General features: G+C 45.2%; 1 protein-coding gene across 1 annotated transcript in view; it reads right to left on the bottom strand.

Annotated features, from left to right (window-relative positions):
* NDST4 (N-deacetylase and N-sulfotransferase 4) overlaps positions 1–18,967 on the bottom strand; it is a 114,137-nt gene that overhangs the window by 15,498 nt on the left and 79,672 nt on the right. Inside the window, exons 6-9 of the mRNA XM_063415263.1 lie at positions 16,052–16,139; positions 11,301–11,455; positions 5,351–5,536; positions 4,305–4,433 (exon numbers count right to left, since the gene is read on the bottom strand). Of these exons, the coding sequence (XP_063271333.1) occupies positions 4,305–4,433; positions 5,351–5,536; positions 11,301–11,455; positions 16,052–16,139 (558 nt within the window). The remainder of the gene's footprint in view (positions 1–4,304; positions 4,434–5,350; positions 5,537–11,300; positions 11,456–16,051; positions 16,140–18,967) is intronic.

Below are 18,967 nucleotides of genomic sequence, written 5' to 3'. Positions count from 1 at the left end.
CACAAAAAAGCTAATCTTCCTGAAATTCATCTGCCACGAATCACCTCTGCTTAAAGCTTCTTAGGGCTGTTTGATTGAAGTGGGAAGAGAAGCCTGCAGAAGTGTTTAACTTCTCCCTTTTTCTGCTGCTTTTCCATTTTTAACCTGAGCTGTCAGATGCAAATATGTGATACTTTGTGTTGTGGGCCAAGTGTTGTGCAGGGTATGCCTGACTCCAGATCCCACACGGTGAGGCAGGTGTACATCTAGAGTAGGGAGGGTTATATATACAAAAATATGGAGAAAAATGGCCTGTGCCCATTCTCATGGTGGAACTATGGAAAGGAGTCAGTGGGAGGTGGAATAAAAACACCCTGTGAGAGAAGGGGAAAGGAAGAGTCAGCCCAGGCACATTCCTGTGGAACAAGGAGAGAAAGGAAGAGTAGGGAGGGCGCTGCAGGAAAGGGGTGGCAGGATTCTGGGCTGTCCAAAAGCTTTTCAAGGTGAACAGGTGATGAGAAAATGTGCCTCACACTGGCAAATAAATGCAACTCACTGACTGCTCAACCAGGCCAGTGGGTGTTGCTGCTTCTCCTCACAGCCCCACGCACTGGCTCTTGCTGTTCTGTTGGACTGAGGTGCCTTTTGTGCTGTCACTTGCTGCCTTAATAAAAAGCTCTCTGGTTTAAAGAGGTGGCTTTTTTAGGAGAAATGACTCTCTCGCTGTTGTTTGTAGAGGCAATAATATTTAGGGCTGTATTTATTAGCTTATCTTGGCTGTTAAATGTTTATGGCTGTTGTTTATGGCCTGTGGAGCAAGGAGGAAAGGAGAGGAGCTATCAAACAGATAGTGGGAGACCTTGTGGATGCTGAAGAGGTGGTAAATAGAACAGTTTGTAAAAGCACTAAACATGTCACAACTTTTCCCGGGAGACTGAACGAAGGGCAGCAGTCACAGAACCCACCCGGTTTGGAGCCACTTGGATATGGAAAACCCCCCTGAAAATTTCAGCTCCAATGGAGCTCTCTGCCTTTTCCTATGAGAAACCTGCTTTTTTTTTTCTGCTGAAAGCATCTCAGTTCTGGGGGCTGTATGTTACAAACGGGCTGTTTTTCATTCTGAGTTTTCCTGGGTTACATTTGGAAGCAAAGCGAGGGATCTGCTCTGTCCATCCCATTTGCTGTCTGCACCTCCTGCCCGTGCTTGGCCATGCCAGCAGATGCTGGGAGCCCTGGAAAACCCCTCGGCACAGGCAGCTTCCACAGCAGCTCCCTTTCCATGGAAAAGCAGGCACCCTGAAGCAGCCTGGCTCTACTGCTGCCTACCTCGCCTTCTCTGCGGAGCGTGGCCAAGCCACAGTGCCTGGAGAGCTGCTGGGAGGTGTTTGGAAGGAAAGGAATGGGGCACAGCACTGGGGAATAAACAGCGAGGAAAGGGGAGCTTAGGAACATGCTCTGGGAGAAGAAAAATTATTCTAAAGCGCAGTTAAGCTAAGCAAATAGTGAGAGGTAGAATTTTTAAAAGGCTGAAAATAACTGAAATGTTAAACTCCTCGAAATGCCATAAGTTTTTTTCATCTTATATAACCCAATGAAGCAAATGTTAAAAAAATATCATTGAAAGCACCTCAAAGCACTGCAAAAAGTTGTAAAGAATTGGGAAGGTTTAGGAAGAGGGAAAAAAAATGACATGATGCTGTTTAAGATGGTTTTAAACAGAAAATAAATTTTTACAAGTTTCAGGCTGACTTTGCTTGTGCTGCTGGAGCTGTGGAATGCTGCACACCTGCAGAAAACCTAAATATTTTTTCACAATTCTGTTCAGAACCAGGGAATTTTCTAACATATTTACATAGTTGGGTAGTGTTATATTCCTATTAAGGACATGGTGTTTTTCTTGTCTGATGCTCTTTGGTATTGCATTCCTGGCTTTGAAGATATGTATGAGTAGCAATGGACTTCTTTGAGTAATAACGTGTTTTCTTGGCTTAAGATCTAACCACACTAAATAGAGATACTTGTGCTGTCACAAGAATCTTAGTCTTGGGACAAGTTTTATTTTGCTATCAAAATCAGATTGGGCACAAAGCCAGTTTTGTGAAGGTTTTTTACCTTTTGGTTGGTTGAAGTTTGAGATGTCATTTTTCCCTCTTCCCCTCTTTTTAGTGAGTGTGGTGGCTTTGCTGCTCTCTTTTCACTGCTGCTGTGCAAGTGCTGATGCAGCAGCTTTTGGGAGGTCTGTCCTAATTAAGATTTAGCAGCTAACTGGGTTTTGATGTTTGTCAAACCACATAGTAAATAACATCAAAGATGATTATAACTTAACTCTGATTGAACATCCAGCTTTGGTCTGGCAAGGGAGATAAGAGACTTCTAACTGAATTTTTTTTTTACTTGTATCAAATGGTAAAGCAAAAGCCCAAGAAGATATTTCCTTTTCTGCCCCAATCTGTAATTGTATTTCTTATTTGTATGTACATTTGAAGCTCCTTGTTGGTGCCCTAAGCCCCCAAATGAAGGGAACCCTTCAGAGGGGAGCTGGATTGATACCTTTGAAAGAGTTTCACTATCTGGGTTTATTTCAAGCCCAGTCTGTTTGCTGAGCCTTCCCCAGTAACTTTAATGAGCTTTGCTTTGAAGTGTTTATGCAAAGAGTAAGTACCCCAAACTGCAGACTGGAGCAGCCTGCTGCCTTAGCTGGATTCTGGAAAGGTCTGCCTGGGATTCGTGTAACCCTCATTAAAACTCCAAGGAAGTTGGTTTGATTTCTGTCTGTCTTGGTGGAATTTATCCCTCCTCTGCCTACTACTAAATCATCTCTGCCAGACATGACTCATCTTCAGGATTCATAAATTAGAAAGTGAAAATATCTCTCTGAGCCACAGAGTATTCAGTAGAAGCCATTAAAAAAAATTCCATCAGAAGATCCCCTTGACAATCTCTCTGCAAACTTTATTCCAAAGCAGTGTCCCTTGGGCACTTTCTGATTTAACCATCTGTGTGGTATTGCTTCATGGAAGCACAAACATTTCTGGTATTTGAGCTTAATACATACTTGGAATACATTTGCTGAAATTGCTAGCCATGACCTGAGGAAGGGGCAGAGTTTCTATAAACTTCTTGAAAAACTGTTTAATCAAAAGTTGATCACTGCAGTTTTTTTCAAACACCACCACCAATATCTGCAGCACTCTCAAGTTCTTGGGACATAGACTGGCTGAGGAATTTGGGCTGTTTTAAGCATTGCTCGTGAGGTAAGGAGCTCTACATGCTCTGCTGCAGGCTACTGCACTGCCCAGATCTGAGAAATCTTGACATTGGTGAGAAATGCACAGGTATCATCCAAGTATGACAGAGATCAGTGTGAATTCCAAGCTACACTTAAGGAAAGTATGGAAGAAAAGCCAGCCTGGGAGAACTGCAGGTAATAGGGAGACAGGATAAAGAAGAGGGATTTGTTTTGTTCTCAAATGGGGTGTATGTGTATGGTATAGAAAAATTCCTGATAGAAGTGTCCCATTTCTGTAAGACTGCTGAATCTGACTCAGACACCAACTTACCCAGCCAAAATGTTCACTCCTAAGCATCTAACTGTATAATACCAACAAATCTGTATTCAGGTGTCTAAATAAAAGTGACCTGGATCTGAGAGTCAGCTCCACCTGAAGTTTCTTTAGCTCTGCAGAGCAGTCAATGAGCACTGCAGCTGAAACTCGCTGAAAATGAGGCCACCTGGCAAGACAAGGGACATTCATCTCGTGCCTAGTGCAGCTTGTTTGGGTGGAAAGGGAAGGAGGGAGGACAATGTCAAGAAAAAATAATTGATATATTGGGGGAGTTTGGGCTCTTTCCCTTCCTCCTTGCACCTCCAGGCTCCTTAAATGGCACCAGGCAGTTTTTTAGCAGCTCAAAACCTATTTTTAGGAGCTGGTGGTGGAGGAATGATATCAAGCCTGAGCCCTGGGGTTTCCATTGAGCTGTCTGAGGAGTGTCTGAGGAGCCAAGCTCATGGAAAAAGGGAAAAAATTAACAAGATCCGTTTTTTCTACCCTCAAGGGTTAGTTTCAGCCTCAGACAAGTCTCTCAAGGGGGAACCTGGCTTCAGGCTGGGAAACAATAAGGAGCTGGAATAAATGCATTTTCCAGGAAATTGTTGCACATAGAGTTGTAGCTGGAAATTGGCAGAAGACATTTTTCTCCTTTCTTCTTAAACTGCTTGTTACCTCTGAGCAAGTGGTCCTGGTTATTTCTGGACCTGATCTTCCCTTCCTCCCTCCCTCCCCTGTTAGTCAGCACATCCAAAAGCAGCAAAATGAGGTACCTACGGGATTCAGGAGAATGGTGAGGAAGAGTTCACCTCCTCGGATGCTTTTGTCCAGCTCCTGAGGACCGCCAGGATATTCCTTGTAAAAGATAGTGTGAGTGAAAAGGCCACAGGTCTGCCGAGGGAGCACCTGGGAACACAAGAACAGCCTCTTACAGGTATTGCAGCACTGCAATCGACCCAGGGAAGGACTTTGGTTTCCCTTAATTAAAGTCAATAGTTTATCATTTTAACTCAGTTAAAACAACAACCAAAACCTACATTTAGTAGAGCATTTGCGTACATGTGTACAAACACTGCTGATTTTGAGTCAATCCCACTAGTAATGGGACGCTGCAGGAATTTGATTTTGAGACACTCCCTCTGCCTTGCTTAGGGGATCACAATTTTGACTTGGTGCGCTCAGGCAATATTCAGATCACCTCGTGGGGCTTTAAACCATCCCTTGGCACATTTGTCAGTTCACTTTAGCACACCCAGTCTAGGGGTTTGCAGCTGGCTGGTAGGACAGGCCAAAGGCCCTGGTTAGTTTTCGTGTCCTCTGTGCACCTTTGAGTGCATGGGAGGAGGCTCCTCTCCCGCACAGGCTGCAAGGCTCAGGCGGGTGTCCCGTCCTGCCTCTGGGAGCTGCAGGAGCAGAGCTGAGCTGCAGCCTTGCAGAAGGGCTGCAGGAGATTACCTACGCCTGCTCACCTTCCCAGGTGTGCATTGCTAATCCTTTCATGCATAAACATGAAGCAGAGCAGGGAACAGAGGTCTTAGGCAGTTTAATGATTTCACAGAGTGCAGCCATGACTTGGTTGGTAGCTGATGGGACCACGAGCACATTTAGTTTCTGAGGAATTTAGTTTCTTTTGCAGTTGCCTGAGTCTGCGTGGCCTGGTTTTGCCCCTCTTTTAAACTCTTTTAAAGTGCCTAACGAGTGCACTCATTTGGCGTCCTTCCAGCTGGGGGTGCCAGGGGGTTTTGGATGCTGGGAGGCGCCGGGTGGAGCAGCCCCGCGGGGTCCCTGCAGGGCTATTGTATGAACATGGAAATGCAGTGTACCATGATGCCATTGTGGATGAAGCCCCGTCTGTACCGTGCAGGCTTCAGGTGCGGGTACTCTTCGGTGCTGGTGACGCGGATGTGCCACACCTTCTTCCAGGCCTCGTAGAGCTGCACGTGCACCGGGTACACGCCCGAGTGGTGCGGAGCCACCGCGTAGCCCATGCCCGTGGGGATGCCGTGCTCCTGCAGCCCACAGGGATGCACAGCGTTAGGGGAGCACACAGCTGCCTGCCTGCACACAGCCCTGGCACACTGCAACCCACTGCACGGCTGGGAACAGGAACTGCACTTCAGTAACTGCAGGGCCAAGTGACCCTCCTGGGCTGTGTTCCACTGCTGCTGCAGGGAATGGTTTGCCTCCTGTTCTGTTACACACTGCGCGTGTCTTAATGTGCATCCTACCTGTCTGCTTCTCTCTAAAGGCAATCTAGTGAGCCAGTGCTGCTTATTTACTAAGCTAGTAAACACATGGGAAAAAATGTTGTAGTGATGTTCATGGAATTTTGTTTCCTAGTGCTGGCATAGGAGAAAGATTCCTTCCTAGTTTAATAAATAAATATTCTGCATATCTTCTGAACCTCCTTATTTTTTTCCACGGTACTAAGGTAGTAGCAAAAAATAGCTTGGACTACTTTTACATTTTACAAATATTTATATTTAGCTCCATTTCTATATGGAAATATGTGCATCTTCATGAATATAATCTGTAATAGATTATATTGAAAATATTTTCCAAAGACACAAATTCATCTTGCTACCAGTACTACTGGACACGTCAGCTCTTTTCTACTCCTTTAAAACTGATGGCCAGATGGGAATGGCTGAAATATGAGATGATTATTTTATGGGTTTTTCTTCCCCTTCCTCTTGCCCATGTTATCCATTGATTACTTTAATTACAGGAACAGCAGGTTCTGCTGGGCGTCCTCAAGTGCCTAACAAAGAAAGGGGTTTGATTCACTGGCAAAAATTAAGTTAAATCTTAACCAAGGGAACACTCATTCCTACATCACATAATGTAACCACTTAAAATTATCCACTGCTTATGGTAAAGACTCAGGTTACTGACTGATCTTGTAGAAAAGAAACCTAAACTCTCTATTTTGTAATTTACTGAGAACAAAATGTAATTTCAGTTTATTAAAGCTGTTACCTACTTGAGAGGCATGAGTCAGTTTAAGGCTGAAATGAGGGATAGCTCTATAATGAGAGATAGTAAATCACCCTGATCTATTTTTAGTTTTTTGCCATGGACATGTAAAAAGGAAAAAGCTGCATCAAAAGGTTTCTTTCAAGCTGGCCATTTATGGCGGTGCCTGAGAGGTGTGTGATGCTCAGAGTGTCAGTGTTAACTTGAATATCCTGTCTCAGCTCTCCTGTGCAAACCTTGGCCCAGTGTAGGGGTACACAGAGACACAGATACAAGGCAGATGTGCCGTGGGGCTGCTCTGGGTGCTGCTCTGGCTGCCCTGTGCCAGAGATGGAGGTGCATGGACGGGGGTAAGGGCCTGGTTATCCCTGCACTGTGTGCTGGGATTGCCATGGCAACAGAATGCTGAAATGGTGATTCCAGTCACAAATAAAGCAGGGCAGCTTCTCAGGGGTTCAACATCAAAAACAAATCGGGCTATGAGTAAAACCTGCTCACTACAGAGCTCACCGCACAAATACGTCAGGCACCCAGGTGTCCAGTATGGAGCCAAGAAGAAACAGCTGCCAAGTGATTGTGTTTGCTTTGGGTGGTTCTGCTTGTGGTTTACCTGGGAAGAGTAAACACTGCATGTTCCCTTTTAGTGATTTCTGTGGCACTTTTCTTCCTTTCCTCTCATTTGTTATTAAACTTGCTTTGAGAGTGAAAATTCATGTGTTAAAGGAGGAGTATACTGGTGTGTCAAGATATGAGAAATATCTGTACTGAGCCTTTTTGCTTGTATATTCTAAGGAACAACTTCCTGATTTTTACATTCGAAATGTACATTGGGTATTTTCCATTTCAAAACTTGTCCTCATTTGTTTAGTTTGAAATTAGGTATGATTTGCCATTGTCAGAGAAAATAAGAACGCAAACTTTTAACATAATAAATTTTATGTCTACTGTAGATCTTTTCACACAGTCAGGGTGCAAGTGTGAAGGTTTTTATTAGATGAAAAAGCTAAATACAACCTCAGCTAATTTTGCCCAACCTTTTAGCTTTGTCTGATAGCAGATGACGAAGCAAATGAGTATTTCAGAAGAAAATAAGGTGAGGCAGAATAAATCTCATCCTGCTGCCCAGGATGATGTTATCCTATATTTACAGCGCATTTTTAGAGGCAATCTCCAGTGGGCATCTCTCCTTCCCCACACTGAGTACAGATATTAATAAAGGGACAAATTAGGCTCCTTTCATCACATGTTGATGCTTTGCCTTGGCTGTGTGGTCACTGGGCCCTCACATTGCTGGTATTTAATTGGTGTGTTAAAAGCTGATGGTGTATTTGTGGTCGGAGCAGCTCAAGAGTTCCAGGCAGGGGAAGTGCTAATGTGCATCTGCAGTTGGTTGTACGCAGGAGGTGGGGGCCAAGGAGTGTTAGGTGACAGGTTCTCAATTGATTTGTTCAGTTCTACATCTTTCTTCCCTCTTCCCATCAGCTCAGAGCTGCCTTGTACAGCCAGTGACAGTTCTTGCCCGGTCTCTGCTGTGCTGTGGGCTCTGTACTCACAAATGAGCACAGAAGATAATCACTGAGCAAACAAAGCACGGGATGAAATAAAGAGCTACAGGCTCTGGATTAGACACATTCTGCTTGTGTTTGTCAGATAAGGATGTACAAAGGGGGAGGAGGAACATCTTGTTATTGATGGCAGGGGAAAGTTGGTTTGCTTTATTTTTGGAATATATGCTATCAGAAACTTCTGCTTGAGCAGTTTTTTGCCTCTCTGTGTATCCATTGCATTGCCTATAAACAAGGATAATAATACTTGAGGAATTATCAGTTTGTGAAATTTAATCCAAGGGTTTGTTCGTTAATGTTTTTAAAGGGTTTTGGCATCCTCTGACAGAGAAAGAAACCCAAACCACAGAATGTGATCAACTCAAACCCAACTGATAATGAAACTAATTGTAATTTCCCATTTCCTTAGGCAGGCTCTGGAACACACCATCCATATTTACATAACTAGGATGACACTGGGCTAGCAAAGCTTTGGGCAGCCTGGGCCTGACTTTACCACAGGTAAAATCTGTCTCTTGTTCCTCTGAGGCTGGGATCTTTGGCTGGATGACAGAGGTGGCAGTGAGGGCTCTGGGAGTGGTGCAGCTCTGGGGCGCATCGCTCAGGTACACGAGGCAGGCGTGCAGCATCCCCTGCTGCCTGCCACATCCAGAGCAAGGGGACAATGACATTTATGTGAGATGTGAGGAAGCCTCTTCCTCTCGCCATGTAGGCAGTGAAATGAGAAATATCCCAGTGATACACAGAACAATTTGGAGGGCTCTGGGTGAAGGCAGTCTCCTGGCTCACAAGCAGGGTACGTGGAAGGGAACCCTTGAAGGCAGATGCACAGAGGTGTCCATATCTGCCCTGAAATCAAGGCAGTTAGATACCTAATTAGCAATTTGTTCTGTGTGTACAGAACTGTTTAGATATCTGATTTTATCTGTGTGTTGTGACAGAGCTGTTTGAGGCAGGCTGCAATTGTAAGCTCCCATTTCATAGAGCCTTGTTAGGAGGTGTGGATAAAGCCGTGTGAAACAGAGCCAAGGCTTTTATCTACCTGCCAGAGGAGCCAAAAGGTCTTAATAAACAGAACTCTTGTGTGTTATTTGGGATCCTCAGCAACCTTGAGTATTGTTCTTACATATAATGATGTGCTCTCCCTTCCTGATGACCCTGTTACCTCCTCAGCCATGTTTGAAAAAAGTGAACAAAATAGCACATTAGGTGAAGAATTAATGGGATCACACTTCCAAATAATTACTGCAGCTTTCCCTGCAGAAGCTGACATGAGGTGTCACCTCTGTGTGCAGCCAAAACAGGAGATGGGGAGATATGGTCAATAAATGAGAAACGCAAGAGAAAATGGCACCAGCATCAAGCTGTTTTCTCCTGAGAATCATATTAAATAAAGATAGTGGACAACAAACAAAATACGTGTAACATCAAGCACATTTTCTGTGTGTTCTTCCAGATGTCTGATATAAATTTGGATCCCATTGTGAAATCAAAGAATAATGGAAAGAGGATTGCTTTAACTTGGAGGGCTTAGAGAAGTGCAGCTGCAGAACAGGGAGTTTGTTTCTCAAATAAGACGTGATGTGAGGATGAGAAAGCCAGGGAGGAATCAAACCCACTCTGAAGCCGTGGCTGGGACCTCTCTGATTGCTATCAGGGAGGCTGTCATATCGGGAAGATAAATTTCTCCCACCAGAGAGAATTTCAGAGGAAGCCTTTTGAAAAGAAATGTTCTCATAAGTAAATCGTACAGCTCATATAGATTCAAGGTCAAGGGGTTGATACAACCCCTGTCCAAATGTTAGCAGGAAATAAAAGTGTAATAACAGCAGCTTTTCACTGACATCAGCTCCTTATTTATAGGCACCCTAAGGAGTCTCTACCCTTCAGGACACGGGCTTTATCGTTCTGGAGTTGAAGTTACAAACAGATTCCATTACCAGCTCTGTTTCCAGGCTATGCTGCAGATTTTACTCCCAAAGGTGGCTTGACCTGGACGACTTCATGCTTCCTGAAAACACTAGGAGAATTTCCCCAGAGGTTTAAAGATGAAGGGACTGTGTATTTTTGAGATATGGATTGTTTTAAAAATTACTCTTGCATTTAAAATCTGAGCTCTGTGTCTCTGGGCCAGGCTACACAAGAGGCACGAACAGGCCGTGCCAGAAGTGAGGCTGACAGGGAAGCAGGACTGCAGAAAGGAAAAGAAGTCATCCTGCCAAGCAGGAGATGGGAAGGGGGGGGAAGTCTGACATAATGAGTAAACAGTTAAGCCATTTTTAATTAATTTTCTTTAAAGGTTGTTAGAAAATATTTCTATAAACAAGGGAATAAGTTGCTTCCAACTGCTTGTTCAGGCATTTGCCTCTCCCTTTTTGCTGATGTGCCTTGGCTGGTGTGAGGGATGGGAAGAAGGGGCTGGGAAGGGCTGGGATTGCTGTTCCGAAAGCAGCTGAGAAAGCCCCACTGAGTCCCTCTGCTCCTGTGAGCTGCTCTGGTTGCTTGGCACTTCTGTGCCTCGCCAAAGACCACACAGTGTCTTCTCCACAGCCAGCAGTTATGGATTTCAGGTGCTCTTTGTCGTGTGCAATAAGCCAGCAGAATTATCCCGAAAAGGCTGTAAGGAGTACAAGTACTGTGAGGTCTGGGCAAGGGCGGGGGATGGCTCTTGGAAGTTCAGGGCACAAATGAGGAAAAGGGAAGCACCATTATCTCTCAATATTAGCCAGAGGTTAGCTATATAAAGAGTATTTTTCAAGCAAGTCATTAAAAAAGGCCCAGTGAAATCCAGCAGCTTCACTTGTTGGCCCTGTCAGCATCGAGAGTTCTCCCAGACCATACACCAGGCTTAGGGTCCACTGCAGCTTCCTCCCTGCCTCGCTGAGGATGTCTGCAGCAGACTTTGGGAAGCTGACAACCTGTGTTCAAAGTGCTGCTAAAGCTTAGGAGCCCAGCTGGTGTCTGCTGCTTCCACTGATTCTATCCCTGTGGTCCTGCCAGCATCCCTGGGGCAGGGCTGCTCCCTCTCCAGAGACTGTGCCCGTGGGAAAGGCTCAGACAGAACTCAGAGTCACAAACTGGCTGGCTTTGGGATGAGCTTCTAACCTCGCTGCCCCTGTCTGCATACCTGAGTAAATACACAGGGATTGTACAGACAGGCATAAAACTGTGTGGAAAGCATGGCCATGGTAGTGAAGGCATCCCAGTAAATCCCTTGGGAGCTTTTACTCACTATTGCAAACTCTTTGTTGAGCATCATCTGCTCCACCAGAGAGGACTCATTGTGGAAGAGGTGTGGCTGCATGTGACTCCACATGTGGGGGAACCACCAGAACTCATCCACAGATCTCAGCAGCAGGTCATCGCCCTCATCCTCCTCCTCAGTCCCTGCAGAGGGGAGAAAGGGACAAAAAAGACACTAGAAAGGCAAAGAAGGCCCATCATTGTGTTTTAAACACAGAAGAGTCTGCCAAACCCCTGGTGTCCTTGGCCTGTCTCACTGTGTTCCAGTTATATTTATAAACTAAGGGAATAATAAATATAAACAATAGGATTTCTTTTTAAACATGTATGATCTTATAAACCACCCCCTCCCCATTTTCTCTATTTGCTTTATTTTAATGCCACACTATCTTTTCCTCCCCATAACCCACCAGCTTGGATTTAATGTGACCAAACAGTGTCAAGAATATTAATGCTGTTTCCCAGGTCTTTTGAAAGCCGGACAAATAATGGTGTTCAATCAGTATTAAAGAAAAGGTTCTGTATATATCTGTTATTTTCCATTTTGTCCTGACAATAATGCCACTGTTAGATACAAAATACTCTCCATAAAGGCAACACATGAATAAAAATGAAATCTTATTAATGCTTCCCCTCTACCCTCCTTGCAACTACCACTTTATTAGCCATGGTTAATTGAAATCTGATAGCTTCTGGTAAAGTGTGAAACAAGTTTTAAAATATAATTAGGTGGAAAGCATGAAGCTGTAATGGCAAAAGGCTTCCAAATATTTCCTAGGGTTGAGTATTGAATGTTGGGCAGATGTAATCTTGAAGCAGACCCAATGAAGCCTCCTGTGTTAGTGCAGGGTGTGTGCTGCAGGCAGAAGTGAGGCTCTGTGCTGTAACAGAGACCCTTCCATCTGAGAGGGGGCACAGTGCTGCTCCCACCATCTGCACACACGCCTGCCCTGCTTCTGCAGCCTGCAAAGGCAAAGCGACATTCCAAGAGCTTCACCCTCAAACTACCCATCAGTGGTTGCTTTTTAGCAGATGTTCCTCGTCTTCTTTGCCATTTGAATGCTTTTATTTTGCTTCAGTGTAAGAAATGATTGCCAAAATCAGTCTCCTGGTGCAAACATAGAAATCCTGTCTTCTTACGGGCCCTTTAATGTTTTGCAAAACGCATTGGAAGCAAATGCTCCACGGATGTCACTGTTTACTTGGCAGGAACACCCAGAGATGCCTGTTCAGTGCCTGCACTTCAGCTCTTGGCTTTTATTTTTCATTTCTGCGGTGGTTTTTGAAGAATGCCACTACACAAGGAGAGCAGTACTTTGAAACTTTCTCCCAGAGTCACCGAACCCCTTTGCTCCCCTCTTTGCAGCACTCTGCAAGTTCCAAGGAAGCTGCTGCTGCTGGGAGTGCTGCTGGAGAAAGAAAACAACCTTGTTTACTGGGGAATTCCATAAAGGAAAGAAAGGCCTGATGGCTGTCCCTCTGTGCCCTGCATTTCTGGAGTCACTGCTGCCTTGGTGTTTTGGGGTATGTGCTTCACCTGCAGTCACTCAGGCATGGGCAAGGGAAGAAACTTAACACAGGCTCTCAAAATGGGGACAGAGCAGGGAGAAAACGGAGTTTGGGAGGCAGCTGGGGATGTCTCTGATAAGCCAAAGTTAGGGATGAAGAGGAAGAAAGTGGGTATTTGAAATACATAAAGAACTACAATCAGAGTAGATTTAGGTCAAAGTATAATCTAGTGCCTTATTAACTTTTGAAGTAGAGTGTGGTTCTTGAAATAAATCCTACTTTTCCCCATTAATTTCTTTGTAAATTTAGATATACACTTAATAACACTTGATGTTTCTTTTACTGTAACAAAACCCAAACAAGATGAAGCATATTGCTTTCCATTTTAAAGAAGAATAACCCCAATCTGTAATGCCTGAGGTGAGGCAGAAAGGTTGGAAGTTTAACCTTACGTGGTGGCATTGCTCATGAGGTGAAGTTTTCTTGCAAACCTTAGAAAAGAATGTTGTTTGATTTTATGAATTCTTAGTGTTATTTCCAAAAAAATCTCTGGCAAAGTTGAATGGAGCATTTGGTGGGTGCTTATGATGTTTAAATATTTCTGCCCAACCCCTTATTCAGAGTAGTGGATGCCAAACAAGGGATCTTGAGGTTTTAATTTCTTGTACAATCAACATCCTTTCTGTAGCTTCCTTCATTTCAATGTGAAATCTGAAAACTGCATAAAACCTATGAACAGGGTGAGCATGTGTCTGCTTTGAGTGCACTTTACACAGGTAATAATTCAAAATTTGTTTGTGCTTAATATTTAACCCCATATTTTAAAACTGTAAGTGTACTTAGAGGTCTCTTTCTAGTTCAAAACTGAAGCAGAGTTGGAAGCTCTACCAATAATCTTGTACATCTTAAACACAAATCCTGAGAATGTTTTAATTTCAGTTGCTGCAGCATGAACAAGTGGGAAGTGCTTGTTAAAGCTGCAGAACTGACAGGGTCTGCTCTTTTTTGCTAGTGGTGTTAATGAGGTGCAGAGTTTACCTGCTGCTGTGGCCTGACGCACTGCAGCATCTGATTTGTCAGCAGCACCTTTCCATGAAAACGTGTAAGGGTTTAATCTGCCAGCGCATCCTCACACTCATCTCCCTCCCGGAGCTCTGAAATGATCCAGGTTTTGGAAAGGAGGGCACAGTGCCACCCTAAGGGAGCCAGGCAGGCACGGCAGCCGCAGAGCACTAACAGAACACTGATATCTGACAGTACAAGCCTCTGTGGGTCAGCAAGCCACGTGTACACTAATTACAGAACACCTTTCCATGCTTCATGAATAATGAGTCAATAAAGTCTCTTGCATGGAGAATACACTGAAGCCTTTCCAGCCAGCTGTGATGGCCAAGGGCCATCCTCACCCTGTGAATGAAGTGCTCTGTCAAAAACCCGGCTGCATCCAGGGCCCTGAACCGAGCCAAGCACAGGCTTCCCTTGGGAAGGGGCTCTGTGCCACTCTGGGGGCCCTGAGAGCCTTAGGAAGATGGGCACACATGCATGTCCTCCTCTTTTCTCTCCCTACAGCAGCAGCAACTCTGAAACTGGGCAGCACTTTATCAGAAAAACTGTGACAACGTGGAGGGTGTTGGGAGGAAGGAAGGAAGGAACAGTAGTGGTAGGTCAGGGAGTAGGGTTTTCACAAAAGCTGCATTTTCTCTGCCAGACACTGCCCAGTATAATATTAATTAAGTGAAGCCACCTCTTTCTCCGTCTCCTCCCCTCCGTGGATCACCTTTCTCCACAGGGGGCACAAGTGACTGATAGCAGCTGTGCTCTGGAGGTGGGCACCCCTGAGCAGGTTCCTGCTCGAGAGCAGCCCAGAGCCCCGGGCTGCCTTGCTGGCTTTGCTCCTTGCTCGTGTGTGCAGGTAATCCCCAGGAAGAACAGCTGCACTGGCAGTCAGCACCAAGGGAGGGGAATGCTGCAGTTCTGTCTCCAGAGCTGCTCTCTGACCACAGGTCTGCCCCTGCCCTGTTATCTGACTCCAGGCCAGTCATTCCATCTCTGTCTGCCTCTCGTTTTTCCCAAGCTCTCCAGCCTGTATCTTTTGTCCATGAGATTTCCTGGGCAGCAGTTGCTCAGCATTACATGCTTGCACAGCAGGGAAACAGCCTGGACTTAGTGACAGTGATACAAACACATCATTTTGCCTTCTCTGCTCATCCGTCAGAGGCTTCCTCATCTCCCTTCTCCCAGGGTGACCTGCTGCACTCCACCGCTGCCTCACGGTCTAGGAAAGCAGGGACTGCATCGTTCCCAGCTTTCAAACTCACCCTGCCATCCTCTTGCTGCCTTCTCCCATGCTCCAGATGAGTTTCCCTGGCACCACTCAGTGAGTGTGGCTGAACGGGCTGACAGCTGAGCCTTTTGGAGCTGCTCTCCAGAGCTGGGAAGGGTCAGGGGGTTTGGGAAGAAGGACAGGAGGTTCTCCCTTGCAGGGAGTCTCCTCTTGCCTCAGCAGTACTGGGGAGCAGCACAGCTCACTGGCACCAGAGGGAAGCCTGGGTGCAGGTGCAGCAAAGGGGAAGGAAAAGAGGAGGAAAAGGAATATCACTTTTTAAAAGGGGGTATTGTGCTGTGAGAGATGGAGCAAAATGAGAAAGGAGTCACAAGGACGGGGAGACGTGGAAGTGCCCCAACAAGTGCAAGTGTGCAGCTTGTTCCTGCAGCGAGTGTGGAAAGGGCAGCCTGTCAATACAAATTCCTTTTCAATCACGTTTCCCTTTCACCCTCCCTCCTGATCTGCAGATCACCGAGACAGATTACCTCCACAGGCAGAACAAAATCTGGTGCATCCCACTGAAACGCTTCTGCCTCCTCAGAGGTTCTGAGACATGATTTTCCCAATCTTTTATATTTCATCATGCCTATCACACCGGCAAATCCTTACTCTGTCTTCTGTGCTGGCCTGTGGAATTAGGGAGATCTCTGCAACTGCTCTGCCTCCTTTATAACACTAAGTTTTACCACCACACATCTTTCAGGAGAACACCAAGGGCATCCCTGTGTACCTGAGCAGCTCATCCACAGTGTCTTTACTCTTTGGACACTGAATTAGACACTGAAATGGTGGAACATTTCCCAGTGAGTCACTGGGTTATTTAGAAAGGGAATGTTTACAGCTGGATTTAAAATTCTGTCACCTATTTAACTGCAGCTACCTGAAAGCATGAAGTTCCTTCTTACCTGTGTGGTAAAATTTTCCTGAAAATCCAAGGTTGAAGGTAAAATTTGCAACCTGAGTGCGCAGTAAATTTTGAGTCTCTAGTAAAGCCTGAAATAAATAAGAAATTAACATGGATTTAGAAAAGTTATTATTTTGGGCTCATCTTTTTTTATAAAACTATTACAGAGAGCTTAATTGGTTCCATGAGAGTTTGGTGGACTAGAAAAGGAAGTGAGAGTGCCTAAGAATCCAAGGAGGTGATGGTTCTGTGGCTTGGCCCGGGCTATCATCCACTGGGGCAGTGATCTGTGGCAGGACTTGGATCCAGGCAGCAATATACTGGATCACTGGGTCTCCCGTGCTCTGGGTTGTTAGTGAAGCTTGAAAAATGTGCTTAACACCCAAAATAAAATTAGGAATAGTACTCATCATCTAGGCATGAAGGTGCTGGGATTTACTTACCTGCAGGACCATTTTGGGCTGTGTCTGAATAGCAAATTTGGGCTTAAGTGTGAATGAGCAAAGCTTCAGGTTTGAGCTATAGTAGGAGCAGTGTCCATGTCATAAATTAATTTTTAATTTAATTAATGTTTATTTTTATTCTCTCTTCCAAGCTAAGCCCACTGTAAACTAAATGGAAGGAAAGGGTGCTGCTTATACAAGAAATGGGTAGTCTTGGCCACTTTCCAGTTCTTGTTTTGGACAGATTTCCAGCTACTAGGGCAAGAGAAGATGGTTAAGCCTGTGTCAGCCCTACTTTGTTTACTACTGGTTGTTAGCTCTGCACTGCCCCTAGAGCTGGTCCTTGTGCACAGATCTGCTTTGGAATCTGGGTGTGCTGCGTGTGAGATGAGGAGAGCATTTATCTCCCTATTGGCCTTGCCAATGCTGAATAGGTTATAAACTCTGTTTTCATCAATTTTCCGTGTCTCCATTATGTGGCTCTTGAGAACTTTTCCTATTATCTATTAATAACACTTCTATTGATTGGACCTTCATGTTCTTGCAGAGTTCAAAGATAAAATGATTGCGGTGGTTTACACACCCACCAGCCCAGCTAATGTTGTCCTTCATTTGAAAAAATTACTTTCTGTATGGTCATAATATCACTTAACTTTGCAGAAAAATAGTTTTTTGGTGTAATTTAAGCAACAACCAGCACCCCTACTTGGGACTAGAAACCAAAAGTACCTCCAGTGCAGGACAAACAATGAAACCAGGGTGGAAGCAGCTGAGGCGTGTGTGTGACACAAGAGACTGCCAGGCAGGCTGCATCTGCCTTGTTATTTTAAATAAAAATGTAGGAAATATAGTTATTTAATTCATGTTTTATAAATAATTATAGATTGGGAACTGTGATATATATTGTATGAATTTCTGTAAAGCACTTCCCTGATCTTCCGGGTTCCAAAAATGGAAGGTGAGAACGACTTGCCCCTGCCTACGTGCAGCTCAACTCATTGGGACTCGCAACAGGTCAAACGCTACGTGCCAGCAAAGACGTGCCAGCGAGGACTTACACCGGTCATCACACACCTCTACGACAGTTACTCAAAGCAAGGACTAACTCTGGACATTAGCATTTGAATGTGCCCGGGGACCCTTTCGGGAATTAATGTAAATAAAGTTAATGGTCGATGATTAGAGAAACAATGGGAGGAAAGTTGCCGAGGGGGAAACTAAGTGTATTTAAGTTGGGTCTTTAGGTAGGCAAGTTTGTGAACCCAGCTAGAGACAAGGCTGCCAGGTCCTGTGTCTCTGGGGTCACCCTTGGCTCTACTTTTCCCGGGAGAACTTCGGTCAAGTAAGTTTGCTGTTCGTAGGGTTCGTATTGTTTTGTTTTTATTGTTTGAAATTGTTATAATTTGATTCTAAATTTTGTGATTTGGATGTTAATAAACCAAACTATTGAATTTGGCAATAAATTTGTCCTGGCGTTTATAACAATTTTGGCGCCCAACGTGGGGCCAGTTTTGAATATTCTACGGATCCCTGCTTCTGACCGGGGGGCGCCCCGCCGTAAAAAGCGGCCTGGCAGAGCGGGTAAGTCCGGAAGAACGAACTGGCTTTACGAACCCAGAACCCACAACAGCAAAGGAATTAGGCATTAGGACAAGCTAGCTTGGGGGGGCTCGGGAACTCAGCAGGGGTTTTCCCCTGGAACCGCGGTATTGTTTCACTCGTAAAAATCTAAGTGCACGAAGAATCCACGCAGGAAAAGGACCGTAAGTATAGCGTGGTTGAGTGGGGGTGACCAAGTGCTTGAGAACGTGTATGTGTGTGTGAGTGTGTGTGTGAATGAGACGTGATTTATCACGAAGCGAGAGCGGACCTTAAGGTCGCGTTTCCGCTGCTCCCGCGAGGGACACGGCCGACCGACGGGGAAGCGATTGGAACGTGTGATATTTCGCTTCGTGTGTGAGTGCTACCCGACGGGGTGGGGGAGGTCACCAGGGGTCCTGAAGGAAAGAGGACGTCCCTTTTTGAGTTCGGGGACGAGTAAGCCTTCTTGACCGCGACCAGGGGGGTCGCTTAATTTTTTCGGTGGCGGTTACAGAGCCCCGCCGTTAACCGAACATCCACGGAACGGTCATCCGCTGGATCATTAAGTTAACGGCATCGAGTTCGGAAACTCGGGATTTAATTTTTGGTATCCCATAACTTCTGTGCCACGGGGAGTATGGGATCAGATCTCAGCAGAGATCGGGAGGATTCTTTAAGGGAAACCTCAGCGAGGGCTGATCTTGAAATTCCTCGGAAAAGTCCATTAGGAAAGTTGTTGCAAGGTTGGCAAGAATGCCCAATTAGGAGAGGAGCATCTAAAGATCGGATGATTTATTTGTGTATGAATGTTTGGGGAGGAAAAGAGATAGGACCTAATATTATATGGCCTGTGTTTGGTACTTTTGACGAATGGGCGTGGGAAGCTCTGTGGG

This window comes from Prinia subflava, chromosome 18, assembly GCF_021018805.1.
Source record: "Prinia subflava isolate CZ2003 ecotype Zambia chromosome 18, Cam_Psub_1.2, whole genome shotgun sequence".
NCBI lineage: Eukaryota > Metazoa > Chordata > Aves > Passeriformes > Cisticolidae > Prinia > Prinia subflava.
Note: the sequence above shows the minus strand (reverse complement) of the source record. Positions and strands in the feature narration are given on the sequence as shown.